General features: G+C 32.3%; 2 protein-coding genes across 7 annotated transcripts in view; one reads left to right on the plus strand and one right to left on the minus strand.

Annotated features, from left to right (window-relative positions):
* On the minus strand, positions 1-15,300 carry LOC128177206 (NADH-ubiquinone oxidoreductase 20 kDa subunit-like). Its single transcript, XM_052843822.1, has 6 exons — positions 15,165-15,300; positions 14,576-14,702; positions 6,499-6,649; positions 5,433-5,612; positions 3,834-3,969; positions 1-357 (listed from the first exon to the last, which is right to left on the minus strand). The coding sequence occupies exons 1-6, from the start codon at positions 15,283-15,285 to the stop codon at positions 152-154; spliced, it is 921 nt and encodes a 306-aa protein (XP_052699782.1). The 5' UTR covers positions 15,286-15,300; the 3' UTR covers positions 1-151.
* LOC128177203 (E3 SUMO-protein ligase PIAS2-like) overlaps positions 15,173-21,161 on the plus strand; it is a 20,750-nt gene continuing 14,761 nt past the window's right edge. For 2 of the 6 annotated variants that reach the window (XM_052843807.1, XM_052843802.1), the window contains exons 1-5: positions 15,173-15,241; positions 15,891-16,051; positions 16,642-16,709; positions 18,960-18,986; positions 21,011-21,157. In XM_052843807.1, coding sequence (XP_052699767.1) covers positions 15,218-15,241; positions 15,891-16,051; positions 16,642-16,709; positions 18,960-18,986; positions 21,011-21,157 — 427 coding nt within the window. In that variant the 5' untranslated portion in view covers positions 15,173-15,217. The remainder of the gene's footprint in view (positions 15,242-15,890; positions 16,052-16,641; positions 16,710-18,959; positions 18,987-21,010; positions 21,158-21,161) is intronic. The other 4 variants (XM_052843803.1, XM_052843804.1, XM_052843806.1 and 1 more) reach the window with 4 other exon arrangements.

Genomic DNA, 21,161 nt, shown 5'->3' on the forward strand with positions numbered 1-21,161 from the left:
CTCAATTTTTTTTTTAATAACACATTTAAGTGCAATAACAGTCGATTTAAATCGCATACATGTGTTCTGGATGTCACTTTCTCTGTCCAATTGTCAAATACAGATCCAAGATGTATGATCAACCAACATCTGAAAAATATTGTTTGTTTATCTAATCCAAAGGTTTGGGCTGTGCCTTCATCTTCACTAGATTAAATAACTTCTGGAAAGGGACGTCCTTTGGCTCGATTAACATGCCTCTCTTCTTGGGGTTGTAGTAATTACGGCGGTACCAATTCTGGCACGCTTTCATCCTCTTGATCTTTTTCTGTAACTGTAGAAAGGCGTAGAGGAGAGCCTCTGCTGTAGGGGGGCAGCCTGGAAAAGTAAAAAATGTAATGTTGTACATTCTCAGATTTTGATCTGTTTTAGATAAAATGTTTTCAAGATATATCATATTTTCATTTTCTATCCCCCACCCAATAAAATACTGAACAGTTACCCAGGTAATATTGATTACCTGGGTATTGAATACCCAGGTAATCAATCCTCAACCCTCTAAACGAAACACATCCTCACAGTTATAACTTTATCAAATGCAATGCAACAAGTATAGACCAATCATAACTAATCAAGGGAAACTTAGGTAGGCTCCATAGACCTTGAAATAGTTTCTAAAAATGACTTGATTATGAAAGATGGCATGATGCACAAGAAGTATATACTAGTACTAAGTCAATAGGTGAAAAAGTAATTATGTCTCCCCTTTCAAAGGGGAGACATATTGTTTTTGTCGACTTTCTTATTCTTCTTCTTCTTCTTATTCTTCTTCTTCATCCAAATTTGTCCAGGCTGTAACTTAAATACCCTTTGACATTAAGACTTCAAACTTGGAACATAGGTAGATGGTATTGAGAAGGAGTGCACGTCACAAAAAGTTTTGACCTTGACCTATTTTGTTCTTCAAGGTCAAGCTTTTCATAAAAATATATTGTTCGGACCATAACACAAGACTCCTTTAACATACAGACTTTTAACTTGTATCATAGATAGATGGTATATAACCTAGTTGAACCTTACCAAAATTTTTGACCTTGACCTAGAATTTTTATTTCAAGGTCATATTAGAAAAAAGTTCATTGTTCAACTTCTGAATATACTTTGACAGAAGGACTTCAAACTTTAAACAAAGAACAATAATAATACACTTAGGTGTACTATTGATTTATATATGACCTTGACCTTGTTTTACTCAAGGTCAAGTTAAGAAAAAAATAATAAAATTTTGTCTGGGTCATAACTTTAATACCCTTTGACGTTAAGACTTCAAACTGGGAACATAGGTAGATGGTATTGAGAAGGAGTGCACGCCACCAAAAGTTTTAACCTTGACCTATTTTGTTCTTCAAGGTCAAGCTTTTCATTAAAAATATTGTCCGGACCATAACACAAGACTCCTTTAACATACAGACTTTTAACTTGTATCATAGATAGATGGTATATAACCTAGTTGAACCTTACCAAAATTTTTGACCCTGACCTAGAATTTTTATTTCAAGGTCATATTAGAAAAAACTTCATTGTTCAACTCCTGAATATACTTTGACAGAAGGACTTCAAACTTTAAACAAAGAACAATAATAATACACTTAGGTACTTTTGAATAATATTTGACCTTGACCTTGTTTTACTCATGGTCAAATTAAGAAAAAATAATAAAATTTTGTCTTGGATATAACTTTAATACCATTTGACATTAGGACTTCAAACTTGAAACATAGGTAGATGGTATTGAGAAAGAGTGCACGTCACCAAAAGTTTTGATCTTGACCTATTTTGTTCTTCAAGGTCAAGCTTTTCATAAAAAATATTGTCCGGACCATAACATAAAACTCCTTTAACATACAGACTTTTAACTTGTATCATAGATAGATGGTATATAACCTAGTTGAACCTTACCAACATTTTTTACCTTGACCTAAAAATTTGATTTCAAGGTCAAATTAGAAAAAACTTTATTGTTCAACTCCTGAATATACTTTGACAGAAGGACTTCAAACTTTAAACAAAGAACACTAATAATACACTAAGGTGTACTATTGATTAATATATGACCTTGACCATGTTTTACTCAAGGTCAAATTAAGAAAAAGATAATAAAATTTTGTCTGGGTCTGGGTAACATATAGCTGACATCATTCTTTTTCAATTGTTAAATTTGCCCCATTTTACAATCCTTGGGGAGAAGGGGAGACATGTGTTTTTTTGTTAAAAAAACAATACCCACTAGTTTTAGATTTTAAAAATTTGATTTTCAAAAACTTGCTTTGTAAATATGAACAAGTCTGACAGAAACTATAGTAGGTACTGAGGTATTGAATAAAAAAGATTGATAAAAACAATTTTACAAAACGTTTAAATCACCATCCTACGGGACAAATTTTTACAGAGGAATATATAGAGAAATATCTTTAAATCTTCTTCTGCCCAGAAAAGCTGTAACTTTGGTGAAAGCAACTTCAGATAGTGTAGATTCAAATTTGTTCAAATCACAATACTTAGGAGTAGGATGGGACCACATTGGGGATTCAATTGTTCAAAGGAAAACATTTTAATTATTCACAAAAACCGAAATGTTATATACCGGTATACGCTTTTACTTATATTTTTATATATTGGTGATTCTTTAAAATTGTTTAAACTTTGGCCCCTGGACAATTATTGGGTGTTGCAATTATTGGGCCTCACAAGTATCATCAAATTTTACCATCCGGATAAATGAAGCAAGATTAGAAGTAAAACAGTTTTTAGCTCACCTGAGCTGAAAGCTCAAGTGAGCTTTTTTGATCACATTTTGTCCGTCGTCCGTCTGTAAACTTTTACAATTTGAACTTCTCTAAAACCACCTGGCCAATTTCAACCAAATTTGGCACAAAATATCCTTATGGTAGGACAAATGTAAATTGCAGAAATGAAAGACCGATCTTTATTCAAAGCGGAGAAAACCTCGAAACTGTAGAAAAAGGAGGGTGCATTTTTCAAAATCTTCTTCTCAAAAACTACTGATTCAACGTAATTTAACCTAAATAATCCTTATGGAAAGGAAAATATAAATTGCAAAAATCATGGGCTAATTATATTTCAAATTTAAGTAAATTACAAAAATAATAATAAAGAAAGAATGGGGGTCGATCAATATATAACTTAGGGTTCGGTATTTCGTATATCGAAAACGGGATGGTGGAAAAGTAGTCCGGGCCACATGTCCTGCGCTGTCCCAAATTCCTTTTTTGTGTCTAACCTATTTTTTGGTTATTTTTTTTCAAATACCTATAATCAGATATTAAAAATCATCTTAAGTTTAGTCAATTGTATCATTTTTGCTTCATATAAAACACTAAGAAATTTAAAATCGCCAAATTTCCTTCACCTTCCTTCAAAGTGTAGATTCGACCCATATCCCTGACTACTTTTACACAATCCCACCGAAAACTAGGCAGCCATGTTCTTTGAATGAAAACATGTCAAACTGACAAAGGTGAATTTTGTTCCTAAATAAAATTGTAAACCGAAGCATCCGGTTATCTGGCGTCCGGATATCTGAGGCCCCACTGTATACCACATTGTCCTGATATTTTGTATTATGACTCCATGAAGCTGATTTTATCACGCCTATTGTTGCTCAGGTTAGCTATGTGGCCCGTCGGCCTTTTGTTTCTTGGTACATATTGTACTGTGAAAACCCGGGGAGATAAATTTGATTAGAATGATGCAGGAAAACTATATATACATGTAATGTAGAATTAAATGGAATGAGATTCAACTTTTGTTGTATTCAATATTTCAGCATATACCTGGTACATAAATATCAACTGGAACGATTCTGTCACAGCCTCTGACAACTGAGTATGAATAATGATAATATCCCCCTCCATTGGCACAGCTCCCCATGGAGATTACCCATCGAGGGTTAGGCATCTGGTCATATACCTGTTGAAGAAAAATATGCTGATCTCTGAAAAATCTATGGCCAACAGATTATTTGCGATTCTTTGACTTGAAGACTATTTTCATCTCTAAAAGATGAGGCATAAAATGTCAGGAAAAGACGAATGTTATCATAATGATTTAATCACAATACATATCCAAGTACCTTTATCAATTTTCAAGCTCTATTTATATGTATGCATTGCCTCTTGTTATAAGTATATTAAAAAAATGTTTGTGTATGACAGATTTTTGGAGGTGAAACTGGTGATTTTTTCTATTTGAGCGACCAATTTCAAATATGTTTCAAGGAATTATATTAACAACATTACTATTATGAAAAAAAGAGGCCCATGGGCCACAACGCTCACCTAAGCAATGATAGATGTAAAAATTTGACCCCCAATTGTGGTCCCATCCTTAGCCTGGGAATCATGAATTGAATAATCTTGAATCTACACTACCTGGGGATTCTTCCACACAAGTAACAGCTTTCCTGGCTGATCAGTTTCAGAGAAGAAGATTTTTAAAGATTCACTACATATATTCCTATGTAAAAATTTGACCCCCCCCCCCCATTGTGGCCCCATCCTACCTCTGGGGATTATGATTTTCACAACTTGAATCTACACTACCTGAGGATGCTTCCACACAAGTTTCAGCTTTTTCTAGCCGAATGGTTTTTGAGAAGAAGATTTTTGAAAATACCAACAAATGTTCAATGATTTTTAATTAACTCCCCTTGAAAGGGGACGTGACCCTTCATTTTAACAAACATGAATCTCCTTCACCTAAGGATGTTTTGTGCCAAGTTTAATTAAAATTAGCCCAGTGGTTCTGGAGAAGTTGAAAATGTAAAAAGTTTACAGACAGAGAGACAGATGGATGGACGCCGGACAAAAAGTGATCAGAAAAGCTCACTTTAGCTTTCAGCTCAGGTGAGCTAAAAAGGAGGCTTTAATACATAGTTGACAGAAGGACAGTGTTATCTTCACCCAAATACCAAATACTGTGGAATCATTAAAGTTAGTAGATTGCTTAAAATTTACAGGTTTGTGGGGATGTAATTTTGTGTATTCTTTTATACAAATGTACTTACAAAAGAAAATGTAACTTTTTAACCCTAATTCATTAATTCATGGACAATGTTAATTCTTGTATGAGAGATACTGACAAATTCCAAGAAAATTGAGCCACCACAAAATTTAATGATTTCACAGTATTAAAAGTTTTAAATGGTTGGATAATAAAGAAATATAGGCCTGTTTACATCCAATTTTGATGCCAACAGGAGATACCTACAGCTAAAATTGTGTCCACTAAGCACTTTTTATTATCAACTTTTGCACTGGGGATAAAATAAAATACAATGATGGAGACATAGGCTGTCCCATCTACAACAAGCCAAACACAAACAACTGTTAACCCTATTTGACAAAACTCTTTGCATCTTGCTCTCTTCTTACCCTTCTCAAAGCAGGTGCCATTTTGTTTGTTAAAGTGCCTGCAACAATCATGACGTCACAGTGACGAGGACTAGCACGAAATACAATTCCAAATCGATCCATGTCATAACGAGGGGCAGCAAAATGCATCATTTCCACAGCACAGCATGCAAGACCGAATGTCATGGGCCATATTGAAGTCTAAATCAGGAAAAACAAACATTTTTAAGGAATCAAGTAACTGATTTTATATTCTGTTAAACGAGTAAATATGGCAAAATACAAATTTTAGCGACTGACACAACTGGCCTTGAGCACTAATGTTAACATTTCGTTAACAATTTTCCAAATGTATTCAATTTAAAAAATATAACAATAACTTTAGTCTATTTTTAGTACTAGAAGTGTATGCAAGTTAGAAATTAAAGTCATTGTGTTCACATGCTTTGATGCCATTGGTCAAACAAGAAATTCCTTTGCCCCAATGATTTGGCACTTGCGTTTGTGCTAAAATGTGATAAGCCAAATTTTGTTTTACAGTATGAAATGAAACTGCGGTTATCAAGAAACAAAATTTTGAATACTATAGATTCCTTATTTTACATAATTACTTCATTCCATAATTCAACCATTGTGCATCAAATTGCAAGAATTTAAAATTGCGAATGCCAAATTTTTATCATCGTGACATTTAAGTTACATTCGTCTAAAAATTAAAGCAAGATTTATTAAAATCACAAGTTGTGCTTCCTGTTTTTTACGCGGCTATTAATTCCTCACGTTCAATTAGAGATTTGTGTACTCATATTAGCATTAACTTAAAAGAATAGAGCAGTTGTTATTTCTAGAACATGAATGGTGAAAAAGGTGGGGTTTTTTTTAAATAAAAAAAAAATAAATAAAATCCCTCCACCCGCCCCATATTTTTTGCAAATTAGGATGAGAATCTAAATAACAATTTTATATGGCCTAACACAAGATTTCTAGACTTAATACTAAAAAGACATAAAACTTATTCCCTTTAAAAAAACCACCTATATTTTATAAGTTGGACCTCTAAAAACAATTAAGTTTTCCCACAACATACCCTCCTTCCCCAGTTCAACAGATCATCAGCCCTGGCCATGACAAAGTCCATGTTGTTTTCAGGGTGCTGATGGGGGGAGTATGGCTCCCGTGGACCCGGCTGCACCACCTGAGCTCTGGCATCTGTGCTCTGTGTTCTGTAGGGTACCAAGCTAGAATCAAAAACAAATAAAGTTTTCACATTAAAAATTTCACATTTTATGATAAAATGGAAGTGAGCGAGAAGTTTGAACAAAACATTTTTCTCTCCATATTTTACTTATTATTTTGAGAAAGGACTTGCTTTTGTTCCAAGATATGTTTTTGGACACACATCACTTTTTGGTCAAATGCAGATAATGTTAAATGTAATGATGTAGGTCTACAAATTAAATTTTTTTAATCATATGAGATGAATATATTTTTGAAATATTAAAGTACAGTATGTACATATACTCCTAGAATTAATTGATTCGACTTGTTTTCATAGGTACTCGTACATCATGTCAGTAAACTCTTGTTGACTCCTTTTTATTAGTTTGACTTGTATTGTCAGACACTCTATTTAGGAATATGGAATCATGTTTTGAGTATCATGAGGTGATCAAATAAGGTCAGGGGTGATCAAATCCAAAAAAGGTCTTTGGGCTTAATGACAGATTTGACAGGACCATCTCATAATATACAAAGAATGACTCCTTATTACTTAAATATTTTTCACTAATTATGTGATTACAGGCCGCCAAAAGGCTGTCCGTTATTTGATATACATTTAAATATTGTAATTGTGTTTCTGCGGGATAGTTTTTTTTTAACAATAGAATTAATATTATGCTTATTTTTATGAATTAAAAGTAAATTTACATGTAGAAATATGTTTTATATAAAACTGAATTTTATTCAGGTCTTATAATTCAGGTCATTCAGGTATTTTAAAAATTATTACATATTTTTGGTTTTGCTCGTAAATGTAAAGAAAGTCATACTTAGTAGACTGTCGTGTTTGGCGCGTTTTTATGGGTGTTCAATAAAGAAATAAACGGCAATTTAAAAAGTTCACCCGGATATGAAGTTGGTTGGTTATGTGATCAAATCCTGTGAAGGGCTTCTCAGTAGATTTGATCACGTACTTACCAACTTCATATCCCGGTGAACTTTTTAACATTGCTGTTTATTACTTATATTTACCTTTGAAAAAGACAAATTGTTCAGAAATGTTAAAATTACCGAGATTTTAAGTTTACAATAATCAAGCGACAAGCGCCTGATTTGATCATTGTGACATCACCAACGTTCATTAAAGAAATAAAGAGCAATTTAACAAGTTCACCCGGATATGAAGTTGGTTGGTCACATGATCAAATTCTGTGAAGCCCAAAGGGCTTCTCAGTAGATTTGATCACGTACTTACCAACTTCATATCCCGGTGAACTTTTTAACACTGCTGTTTATTACTTATATTTACCTTTGAAAAAAGAAAAATCATTCAGAACTGTTAAAATTACTGAGATTTTAAGTTTACAATAATCAAGCGACAAGCGATAAGCGCCTGATTTGATCATTGTGACATCACCAACGTTCATTAAAGAAATAAACAGCAATTTAAAAAGTTCACCCGGATATGAAGTTGGTTGGTCACATGATCAAATCCTGTGAAGCCCATAGGGCTTCTCGGTAGATTTGATCACATACCAACCAACTTCATATCCCAGTGAACTTTATAACATTGCTGTTTATTACTTATATTTACGTTTGAAAAAAGAAAAATCGTTCAGAACTGTTAAAATTACCGAAATTTTAAGTTTACTATAATCTAAGCGATAAGCGCGTGCCATGATCATTGTGACATCATGAAAAAGTTCATACAGAATTGAACGTTTTCGCTATTCTATAGGTTCATATAAGGAAACTTATTTGCAAATGTAAATATAGGATATTGTGAAATGTGGCCCCTTGGTACACTAACCAAAAATGAATATCCGAATTTTACACTTATTCCTGCACATACTTAATCTTTGACATATTTACCCTATAAATGGAATACCATTTTTACCGAAAAATTAGATCATGTGCAATAGAAATAACTTCTTTCACAGGTATGTGTATTTTTATTAAAAATCATCAACAAGTGATGGAAGCAATAACTTGGGACAGACTATAGTTATTGTATTTTATTTAAAAATATTTCTATGTGAAAGAAGAAAAGTGTACCTCAATGCACCAGAATGAATGCGCTCAATATTCCTCAAATTAAAAACATTGAAAAATTTAATAGGCCTTCTCCATTATAAAAGATTGTCGTTTACCAGGCATGAATTCATTTCGTATGACGTTTCATATCCTTACTCACTTGATTGATGAATAAACTGAAAAATGTTGTCACATATGTTAAAGAGTTATAATTCAAATTTATGTATTGGCAGGCATGTTGCTCTATTGTACCAAGGCCCACCCATTATTTTCATTTTATTGCTGAAAAAACAACAAATGTCTACAAACAAAGATGATTTTCCATTGCAATATTTTTTTAAGAACACAGATAATGCTTTTATCCTCATAATAATAATGTGTCAGGACTATGGAAACTGTTTAAAAGACGTCGTTTTTATTTACTTGTGTTCGAAAAACTATCAAAAATTTGTGTAGATTTTATGCAATTCATCGTTAAAGAAGGGGCAACAGAAACTAATTACAGCATATCATCCTTTTAGCAAGACATTTCTATTGATCAACCAAAATTTCAGTGTCAATCGTAGAATCATATAAGCAAGATTCATAGCTTGGTTTGAGTCATGTTTTTGTTCACATGAGTTTATTACATTCAACTTATGAATTTTAAACTTGGTACATGTATTTCCTATTCAGCATAGCTGCATTTTAAAATATAAACGAACTAAAGCATGACCTCAGCTTTGTGTACAAACATACAGTAGCATTGTGCGCAAAGCTCTGTATCTTGCTTATAACTGGAAGCTTGACTCTCATGTTAGTAAATAGAAATCTGTAAACAATTAAAACAAGAGAAAAATGCACTAAAACAAAGAAAAAAAACACGATTTATTTTTCATCATATATATATATATATATATATATATATATATATACTTAAATATTTCTAGCAGTGAGAATAATCTCCGTTTAGATTGAAATTGCTGAGCATCTTAAAGAAACATGGTGCATTAATAAATCATTACGTAGAGATCGTACCGAATTACATGTACCAACATAATGAATAGTTTTCTATAATATGTTGTTAGTGCATCAGATTTTGCGCAGGTACATGTAAACAATCAGCTGTCTGATTAACCGGTCTACACGTAAAAATTTTAAATTCGAAAATAAAGACGACAGTTCCTCTCAAGTTAAACTAAACATGCTAAACGAAAATCAAAGCAAGCTAAAACCACAGTCACAAATGAAAATGTCAACACATTGAAATATTTAACCTCAATTTACTTCACATAAATGGCACAAATATATTTTGGATGTTTCAAATATTCCCTTCGCACGTAAACTGATGCAGAACAAACAAATTCATCTCCGTTCAACTTCAAGATGGCTGCTTCTAACATAGACTGGTTTTCAATAATCAATGTATGAAATATTGAGCCCGAAGTTAAACTGATTGACCCCTCATTCTCTCTGTCTTATTATTATTTTCATAAATTACTCAAATTTGAAACTTTATTTTTGCAATTTATATTTTCCTTCCCATAAGGATAATTTATGCTAAACTACGTTGAATTTGACTCAGTAGTTCTTGAGAAGAAGATTTTTAAAAATGCACCCCCTATTTTCTACAGTTTGGAGTTTTTCTCCGCTTTGAGTAAAGATCGGTCTTCCATTTCTGCAATTTATATTCACCTTCCCGTAAGGATGCTTTGTGCCAAATTTGGTTGAAATTGGCCAAGCGGTTTTAGAGAAGAAGTTCAAAATGTAAAAGGTTTACAGATGGACAGACGGACGACGGACAAAATGTGATCAGAATAGCTCACTTGAGCTTTCAGCTCAGGTGAGCTAAAAACTAAAAAATATTGACAATTCTCTCAAAATTACAAAAAAAGAAACAAAATGCCAACACTTTTGACAAAATGTGGCTCTTTGTGTAACTGTTTGGTATAGCAGAAGCTTTAACTTTGACGCTGTTTGGTTTTTTGTTTACTTTTGAAGTTGTGCTATTTATAGTAAAATTGGCGATTTGCCTACAGCCAGGACTCTGCTTTCAGCAGAGCCTGGCTAAAAAATAACTATATCGCCTTGTAAACAGTACGATAAAATATCCAGTGTAAATATGTTATCAATAAATCTAGTGGAAAGAGGAAAGGGGGTGATAAATATCTATAGCAGACTGGCACCCAAATATTATTTAAAATCCAAGTTTTAATATAATTCCAGAACAGAATATATGGTAAGCTCCCAGTACATGCTATAATTGCTAATCATACTATGAATCTCATTGTTTAGAAAGTGGTCTTGTTAGTGCAAGCGCTGATGATGCTCGGGTATCCGAATCCCAACAAGGGGGTACACATGTATGTAGGTTTTCTTAGACTACCGAAATTACTAAGTTACCAATACAAACTGCATGATTACATTGTGTACTACTGATGTTACGATTGGTAAAATCCCCAAACTGGAAATGTTACATCCCCAATATGATTATAAAGGGATATAAAGAAATATTTTAAAAGGAAATATATCAGGTGCCAGTGCTAAACAAGAGGCCCATGGGCAATATCGCTCACCTGAGCAACAATAAGCATGACGAAATCAGCTTCATGGAGTAATAATACAAAATATCTGGACAATGTGGTATACTACATGTAGATCCCGTGTAAAAAAAAAAAAAACCCTGTTCCCCCTAGATATTCTTATATTTATAATCAAATCCCTTTTCTAATAGGATGATTTTATAGTCAATTCATATTCAGCATTGCAGATCTCAGAAAGAACCTATACAATTGCTTATATACAGGATATAAACCTACATCAAACTCTGAACCCCTTGTGAGGCCCAATAATCGTCCAGAGGCTAAAGTTTAAACAATTGTAAAGAATCAGTAATATGTAAAAATGCTTGCTATAAGTAAAAGCATATATAGTAACATTTCAGTTTTTTTTAGAATTGAAATTTTTTCCTTTGTACAACTGGATCACCAATGTGGCTCCACCAGATGCTTCCACACAAGTTATAGCTTTCCTGACCAAAAGATTCTTAAGAAGATTTTTAAACATTTACTCTATATATATTCCTATGTAAAAATTCACCCCCCCCCCCTCATTGTGGCCCCACCCCACCCGCAAGGGTCATGATTTTCAAAACTTCACAACTAAATTTATGTTACCTGAGGAGGTTTCCACATAAGTTTCAACTTTCCTGGCCTTATGGTTTATGAGAAGATTTTTAAAGAATTCCTTTATATATTTCTATGTAAAAATTCAACTCCCATTTGTAGCCCCACCCTACCCCTGGGGGTCATGTTTTCACAACTTTAAATTTACATTACCTGAGGATTCTACTACACAAGTTTCAGCTTTCCTGGCCTTTTGGTTCTTGGAAGGAGATTTTTGAAAATTTCTTGAAAAATTTCGATAATTCATTGTTATCTCCCCTATTAAATGGGTGTGATCCTTAATTTTCACAACTTTGAATCCACTTAGCCTAAGGATGCTTTGTACTAAGTTTGGTTGAATTTGGCCCAGCGGTTCTTGAAAAGGTGTTCGAAATGTGAAAAGTTTCAAGACAGACAAACATATGACAGACAAAATGTGATCAGAATAGCTCACTTGAGCTTTCAGCTCAGGTGAGTTAAAAATAGGTAAGATGTTTTTAAAGAACACCATAATACATCTGGGTATGTAATGTTTATAAATAATACATATTGCTGCTACAATTGATAACTAATGCAGTCACATGTGCACTCTAAATATAAACCAACTTGGCGGAATACACATGGAATATGATCTCGATAGAATGTAGTGACAGTGGCATGTGCTCATGTTTTATATATGGACTTTATAAAGGCCATTATGCACTGCATTACCGTAAATCATCATAAAAATTAATACATAAACAAAGGGTTATAATCCAGATTCTTAGTAAATTATTACTGTAAATAGATATTTTAATCAGGTGACAATTGATCTCGTAGCAGAGCTATTACACTCAGCATTGATGAAATGCATTGGACAATACATTACAAAATTGATTTGTAGTGTTATCATAGACAGGGTTGGAAATTCACCAAAAATAGCAGCCAGCCACAGGGCTGGCTACTTTTAAAAGTTACCAGCCCTGCCCAAAATCTGCCAGTCCTGATAAAAATGTTCACTTTTATGAATAAACTATACACAAAGCCTAATATTTACATTTGTAAATCTTCAGCTTTTACACAGTATTTGAAACTACATCTAAGCATAACCCAAAGAATGCTTATTTAAGTTATTATTAAGGTTTAAAGGCGTAAAAAATGAAACTATCCATCTACATGTTTATAATTATAAACCTTCTTTTTGGTAGGCAGCTAACAATGTCATATATATCGTGAACTTTCACAACAATTTTGAAAGATTGAAAAGTGACAATAATAAAATCCAAAACATTGAAAGGTAATAAAAAACAACAGTGATAAAATGTGATTAAAATTTATTTATTGGTCAGATGAACTCAATTTAACTGCTAATTGTTTATAGGTCTAACAACACTATTTTTCTGAAGTATCAAAATATGCTGAGGCAAAACAATTCCTAAATTCTCTTTTGTTTTAAGGATTTTCTGCCAATGACAGGGGCTGTATTTTTTTATGCAATAAAAAACATGTAAAATGCCTGCAGAGTTTCTCAGTTTTGTAAAAATATGAGGTCACTTGATTTTTTTATGCCCAGTTTCGACAGGAGGTGGAAATGCTCGTACTTGAATTTAAAACATGTGTAGCTTTGTTGTAAACAAACTTTTGTGCCTTTGTCAGTTTGTGGATGGCTCTGTGTTTATTTGTTATTAAATTGTTTTAGAATTTTTGTTTTAACCAGAAAAGTTGTAAAGAGGGATTTCCAAAGAAGTTTGTTTAAAATTAATTACCCACATCTAAATTTGCGTAATTTTGGTAAGAATAAATAGTAAAAATTAAATAGTGGTCACCCCCTACATAGTTTACAATACAGCACTCTATGTGTTTCGTCACTTGTCAGCCATTCAAATTCTACTTTCCATCCCGGAACTATCGGTCAGCTATTTTGTTTTGATCGTAGACTGGTTTTTTTTTCTCATAGCGTCAATCAGGGACATATATATTCATCCCTGCGTCAATCAAGTAACGCTTTTTGGGAGTTGACAACCTCAAAAACTTGTGCATCATCTAGCAAGTTGCTTCTTTTGTAATATTGCCAAACAAAATTGTCTTGCGAACGCTGGTTAGCTGTAACAATCATTCAGACCAATGAGCGAATAGATTACAATTGCTAGATCTTACCTAATTCTCAACAATACCTAACAATGTGAAGGCGTCTGTACTTTTTGTGAATGAGGTTATTAGCTTAAAAATAGAAATTGCGGTTTAAAAGTAGGAACTGGCTATTAAAATTAGCCCGACCGCTGGACTGTCTTTTAAAGTTTCACCCCAACCTGCCTTAGAAACAGGATGTCTCGGGCGGGCTTTTATTACCAACCCTGTCATAGACAAAGGCATGGAAAAGGTAAATATAATAAGACCAATCACCCAGATGGGTTACCAAGACCCTGTGTCAACACACTTTGAAAAAATATGCACTTTGAAAAAAAAAATTCAAAGTGCGTTAAATTTGGGACCAAATCAACTCAGTATAAAAAAAATTTGGGACCAAGTAAATGCACTTTGAATTTTTTTTCTTCAAACTTTGTCATAGTACATCAATTTTTTCATCCAGACACTTAACACACTTTGAAAAATATGTCATTAAAAATGTACAAATCACAGATTGTTGTTTTCGATCTCTGCTGTCAGTTAGATATTAGAGTCGTTTTAACAAGAGTTTGGACTTTCGGTGGGTTGTTACTATCTATTTTGCTCATCAAAACAAGCTGTCAAAATTTTGACCTCCTTTCAATATAACATAAATAATACCTCTTTTGCCTTTCATTCTCTGTTTCAAAGGCTTTTGTCTTTAGATTGACCGAGCATGTTAGTGCTGGGCTTCGTCGACTTAACAAGGGCCCTAGGAGATGATTGATCGATCCCGAAAATCTGAGAACTACAACAAAACTCAACATAAGAATTTCAATATGATAACTTCACAAAAATAATATGGCAAAGAAAAAAGTAAACATGAGATATTTTACTTTCACTGGGAGATCCTTTTTAATATATTTTTGCCTAAATTTAAATACTAATATATTGGTAAAAGGATAGTACAAAAGACTTTAGATCAAGTATGTTATATCTACTACAAAGATTGTAAACCAAATGTGAATCAAACACCAAAGATAGCGCAAGGTAGAGTAGATCTATTCGAAATAAATGTAAAATGTTTTGTAACCAACGTCTGTATTTAGTAAAGGTCAGATGAAAACAATTAATCGACACGCATTCACGTCTGTAAACGAACGCTTAAAGATATACTTCAGCTATTTTAAGCATGTGTATGTTAATTAAAAATCATTAAAGAACAGAACAACGTAAAAATTACATATTTTATCAATCCTGTGTCACCTACCCGATCTAGTCGCCATTTTCCCTATAGAGCATGCGCACTTCAGTTTCACAACAATGGCGGATTTACCAGAACTGAAGGTAAGTCGAGAGGGAAAAAACAAAAGACTAAGTGGTGAAATCATAGGGAATAGTACTTGAAACGATTCACCTGTATGACAGTTACATGATATGACTCTCCAGTTAAGTCAGACTGTTTATATAGACTCTGGTCTACTTTCTGTTGAAATTTTAGCAGGATATGGTTTGGGTCAGCTACGAAACGTATGAAATAACTGTTCACGTGTTTCTTTTATATTTATTTCCAATGTTCTTTAACATTTATGCTTTGAATTAAAGCCTTAATGCACGAAGTACATTTTTAATGGCCGAATTCATCCATTTCCGTGGAAAATCAATCGGGAAGAACTGAAATTAAAAAATCCGCGGGAGACAACTCGTACAAACATTTTTTTCCAATATTGCCTCCCTTTTCTGTATTTAGGTCAAGGTTAATGAAAGTCATCAAAGTTTTACTTCAGAGCATGACTGTCCGATTGTTTAAAAACCTTATATTGGGGAGGGGGCATATGAAAAAAAGTAATTTCTTCATATTTTGTTTGAGAGGTCCAGAATGCTGATCTATAAATCAGTGCTAAAAATTAAATTACATTTTAACTTTTCCTATATTTTTTTGTCCATTTGTCTACAAGATTTTAAAAATAAATAACAATCTTTATAAATTTTACAGCATATGGTAATGAGTTTTCGGGTCTCAGAATTACAAGTATTATTAGGATATGCTGGAAGAAACAAAACTGGAAGAAAGACTGATTTGATGGGGCGAGCTTTACAGCTACTGCAGAAAGGCTGCTCCGTACCCATACAAATAAAAATCCGAGAGTTGTACAAGTAAGACAATTAAGTTAACCGTTCAATTATTAGACATACCCTCTTTTTATTATATTGGTTTTCAAAGTTCATGGACCAATTAGGTTTTCAGAATTGTTTTTTAACTGCCTCATATGCATGTCTCCTTTTCCCCCTCCAAAAAACAAGAAAAAGAGTAAGCAAAGTGGATTTTCCAGCTCCTTAATGAGGGTGCATAGTGAAGCATAACTTGCTGCATTCTATGAAAGGGAATTGAATTCTGACATGATGGTGTTGCAAACTATAGAATTAATGTGATATAGCTTGTTAAATAAATCCCATTTAAATTTGTTATTGTGGCATAAAAAAATCTTTGTATACTAATATCCTTTTTGCAAATTCAGAGAACCGCTGCAAATTGTGACCTTTTCTGACTGTGATACAGTACTGCCATACAGTAGTGATAATTTTTTTTTTTTTTTTTTTAATGAAAAGTTGAAAGAATGGAAAATCCTTTTTTATTTCAAAAACCAACATTAAAAATCATCAATGTCATCCCCATGATTTACACATAATTTGATTCAAATGAGGTATATATTGAGATGATAATGAACAATTATTAATCATTGCAGTCAAATTTTTGGTTCAAACAGGCGAAAACCCACAGCACCCAAACCAGGAGAAGATGGTTCCATTAACTGTAAGTTTCAATTGTAAATGTAAGATATTTTTTGGTACATGTATCAGTATGAATGAATTTGGAATTGGATTTGGAATCCATGGTTTTAAAATTTTTGGTGTATCATGTATTTACATTTATGTGGTCACACATTTTCTGAGAGGAAATTGTCTGTTGATCAGAAAATTTTAAGAATATATACATAGAGTTAACCTTGGAAAGGGAAGTAAAAATATATTAACATCCTGGCTGGGGTTTTGTAGTATTTTGGGCTTGTATGAATTACCAAGTACACTCTTCATGTTCTCTAAATTTGTACAGTTTTATAAATCACTATTATTGTTCAAGTCATTGAAGATTTTTTTGTTATTGCATAAACTGGTTTGGACGTTTGCTACAGTTAGATTTTCTAATTGTTTTTTGTGCTTGGTAGAAGGAAACTTTACTTAAGAAGTGTGGGTGTTGAGAGTATATTGTATGTCATGCATTATTTTCATTGACTTGTTACCATACTGATCACACAAACGATGTTTGCTGGGATTCAGTTTACTTACACGTGTATGTAATTTAAAGTTTGCTTTATGCTATCAATGATGTGAAAAATCAATCTTTCTGTACTCCATAAAATTATCATATTAACTTTGTGCTTTAGTCTTTTACCAGCTGTCATTTGATATTTTCAAGTCCTCTGCAGACATCTGTATATACGTGTATTAAAGCCTACGGAAAGAATTATTTATTTTTTGATATTTATTATTGAAGTTGATTGATTGAAATGATTTTTTTTTGATTTAGTGTATTCAGAAAAATGACGAGTTGATGTAGACTTTATTATGGTACTTTAGTAAGAATGTAAATGTTTTATTTAAACATAATAAGTCAGTTGTCAGACAACTTAAAATAGCCATGGCCCTTCAGTGCCCCTTTAGCTATAGAGGCATAAAGCATACTGTTAAACATCACAAGTCCAGTTAACCAGACAATGTACAACCATAGGGCCATCCTTAATAAATGTTTCTTTGGAATTGCCCCCTAAAGGATGGTCGGAGATTTTCTTTTCTTTTTCATATTTTTCAACTTTGGAAGTTTAGCTAATTAAAAATAAAAATAGATAAAAAAGATAAAAAATTTCCACATAAAAAAGCTATTTTTTACAAGTAAAATTTTATCAGTGGGGGTATTTCAATGAGGCAGGAGACAATTCCAAACAAACAATAATTTTATTTTGGCCTAAGGCAGGAATTAGTGGACAAACTAATCTATCCTTATAACCATGCAAGGATCAATTTCATGTCATAAACCTTCCACCCAATCCCCACTTTGAGTTTTTGGAAAAGATTCTTCACCATAGACATTCCTTCCATGTAAGGATTAAACAATAAAAAGAGCCATAGTTTTTCTGTTAAGATGTTCAAGTTGCAGAACTTGTTCGAGGTAGGGTCCATTGTCCATCCCTCTGATGACAGCACTGTGGGAGCTTTCTAGCTAGTTGACAGTTAGGGTTCTGTAGCATATCTTCTTGTGTTTGTCACACCCTTTTATTCTTAAGTTGATAATAATAACTGTGATGAATGTTTAAGAACTTTGATGTTGGAAAACCACATCAATCCTGTGGGGGAATTTTGACAAATGTTATTTTGTAATATAATGTAATATGTCGATAGTACAGAACAAGTCGAATAAAGCAACACAAATTTTCTAATGAATTTAAACACTCTGATCTTGTTTTTCGCTGGTACCTTGTTTAAATAAGATTGTATATTTATGCTCTCAGAACAAAGACAAATAAATAACCTTAATAAAGACGTACAAATTGAAACTTAATCAGTCTGAATATTTCATCTGTTGTAATTTCCAGAAGAATTTGATTCATTGTACATGTATTGCTAATATGTTCAAAGAAAAACAGAGTTTGTTTTAATGAAAGATTAGTGGTATACCAATATGCATTTGGATGACTATCTGTGGGGTGGGCGTTGGTTTCATAAGATCTTCATTTACATGTTTTTCATCTGCAGTTAAACCCATTTTTTTTTCTAAAGGACACAGAATTTAGAATTTGTAAAATAATCCTTTAAATTCAGATTAATGTATGTAACATTTCGTAAACTTTTATTCTTATTTATTGTAAAGGTGTTTGTGGCATTTGGTTAAACATGACTTTGCATGATATTTATAAGATCCCCAAATGGATAAAATCTTACTAAAAGTAATTTCTTTGCCCTCAAATTCTTATAATTTTAATTTGGTTTTTTATTTGAATTTTTTCAGTTAAATCTGAAGGACCATGGTTTTCAGGTGACTATTATTTTATTTCATAAAACCCAATAAATTTAGATTTCTAGATTAGCAGATAATTGATATATTATTAAAATATATTGTCATCATTTTTAAAAACTTCTCCATTAATTATCTAGATACTCTAAGAATAAAAAATAGATAAAAACCTTTCTAGCATTTAATTTGCATCTTATTTATTTAAGAGACTATCTGTTTAACCAAAGTCAAATTTCCATTAAAGACATGAACATGCATGTAGACTGTTTAAAAAAGGAGATAAATGCCTTTGAAGCTTGATACAGTTATTGATTTTTAAAAAAAAAGACATGTCCACTGACTTGTAGAGTATACGTTGGCTGTTGTACCATATGTATAAATAATGTTTTATCGTACAAGCACTGTAGATAAAAATCTGAATTTGTTACAGAAATCACCCATCCATTAGATTTATTGTTTCAAGGTGAACATTAATTGCAAGATTTTTTTGTTGTAGATTGAAGTAATTAATTCATCTTGTTTTATCAAAGACTGTATCACATATATTCATGTATTGGTAATTTAAATACAACATATGCTGGTAAATGAAAGTTTATTGTAATCTATTTTAAAAAATAGTTTGTTTAAGAAAATATTACTTCAAAATAACATTGTTAAAGTCAGATTTTGTTGGAAGTATTCAAATCTAACTTCAGAAGAACTCTCAATTCAATATTTAGTGATTGCTATCAAATCATTCTCTCTGAAATTGAATCTGAATTTGTTTTACATGGTTTATAAATGGAACCAGCTTAGATCTGTTTATAACGTTAACAATCTTTCAATTTGAAAAAAATAGGCATTTCATAATATTACTAAGTAATGATAAACTAAAATATAAATTTGATAATATAAAATGAATAAATTAGATATTAGTAGTACATGTGATGATATCCATTGCTGTTTGATATTTGGTCTAGATTTATTTGACAACAGCATTGGTTTTGTTCTTTACCTTTTTGTGCGTGATTTTCATAGCGTATATAATGCACCAAAGGTAACATTGGTTATCTCTTATTGGTTAATCAATGTGTTTTCTTTGATGTAAACTAATTTTTAAAAAATTATTTTGATTTGAAGCAAAGTAAACATATCTATAATTAGTTCATATATTTCTCATTACAAACATTAAAGTTCATAGAAAAGAACATTTTTTGTAAATATCCTGTTTTTATTTGTTCAAAATGTATATGTGTATCTTTAAAAAATGCATTGAAAAAAAAGTATGTTTCAGTTTCTATGTTAATATATTTTTACTTGATGTCTTTATAAAGATACTAAGATGGCAATATAACCCAAGGCAAAACATTGTGTATAAATGGTCTTGTATCCAATTTGTTTTCAACTCCGTTAGATGCTGTTTTTTCCAGGATGTAATGTTTATTCAGTCAGAATAAATATGCAATGGATTGTGATTAAAAATATTATTAATACACATTGCAAGTTTTACAGATAATGTGGATTTTGCCATGTCTTGTCTATAACATTTACGGGAATACATATACCGGTAATATGAATACTGGTAAGAGTCATCAAATGTCTAGAAAGCAAGGCATTTTCATATCTGATCATATATTGTTTATTACAAACTGAGATTTCCGTATTTTCTAAGTATTGCCATGTAATTTCCATGTAATTCTCAACATCAACATCAGAAAAATATGTAATCATTCAAGTAAAGCTAAGGCTATAGTATCTAAAGCTGCATGTTGTTACGGTATTTTCTGCACCAAAATATACAATGTAGCTTAAATTTTGTTGCTGTGTTGCAAGATGTGCTGCAAGGTGGTATTTATCCACATTTATAATCACAGCACAAGCACTGTTTTTCTCAGGTGAGCAGTTTGTGTACAAGTCAATGATGCATATCATTATGTATTATTATATTTAGACAATACATATATACTCATGTATTTAGATGATACGTAATGGTATATACTCATGTATTGAGGCAGGGGGATGTATGATCAAGTTTTACAGTAGGGGGTATATTTTATTTTAAACAGGTCCAATGGATTATTCCAACCGGATGCATCATGACCCAGCACCACATTCAAGCAGCCTTGGCATGTTGCCAGTTCATCCCGATGTGAAGCTTAAGCATCTGCCATTCTATGACTGTGTGGCAGAACTTATGAAACCTACAAGTTTAGGTAA

Source organism: Crassostrea angulata, chromosome 3 (genome assembly GCF_025612915.1).
Source record: "Crassostrea angulata isolate pt1a10 chromosome 3, ASM2561291v2, whole genome shotgun sequence".
Classification (NCBI taxonomy): Eukaryota; Metazoa; Mollusca; class Bivalvia; order Ostreida; family Ostreidae; genus Magallana; species Magallana angulata.

Coding starts and splice junctions, on each gene's coding strand:
- LOC128177206 (XM_052843822.1), bottom strand. CDS start 15,285: ATGATTTCACCACTTAGTCTTTTGTTTTTTCCCTCTCGACTTACCTTC. Junction 3,970..5,432: donor TGGCACCTGCTTTGAGAAGG/GTAAGAAGAGAG, acceptor TTTCTTCAACAG/GTATATGACCAGATGCCTAA. Junction 358..3,833: donor AGTTGATATTTATGTACCAG/GTATATGCTGAA, acceptor TTACTTTTCCAG/GCTGCCCCCCTACAGCAGAG.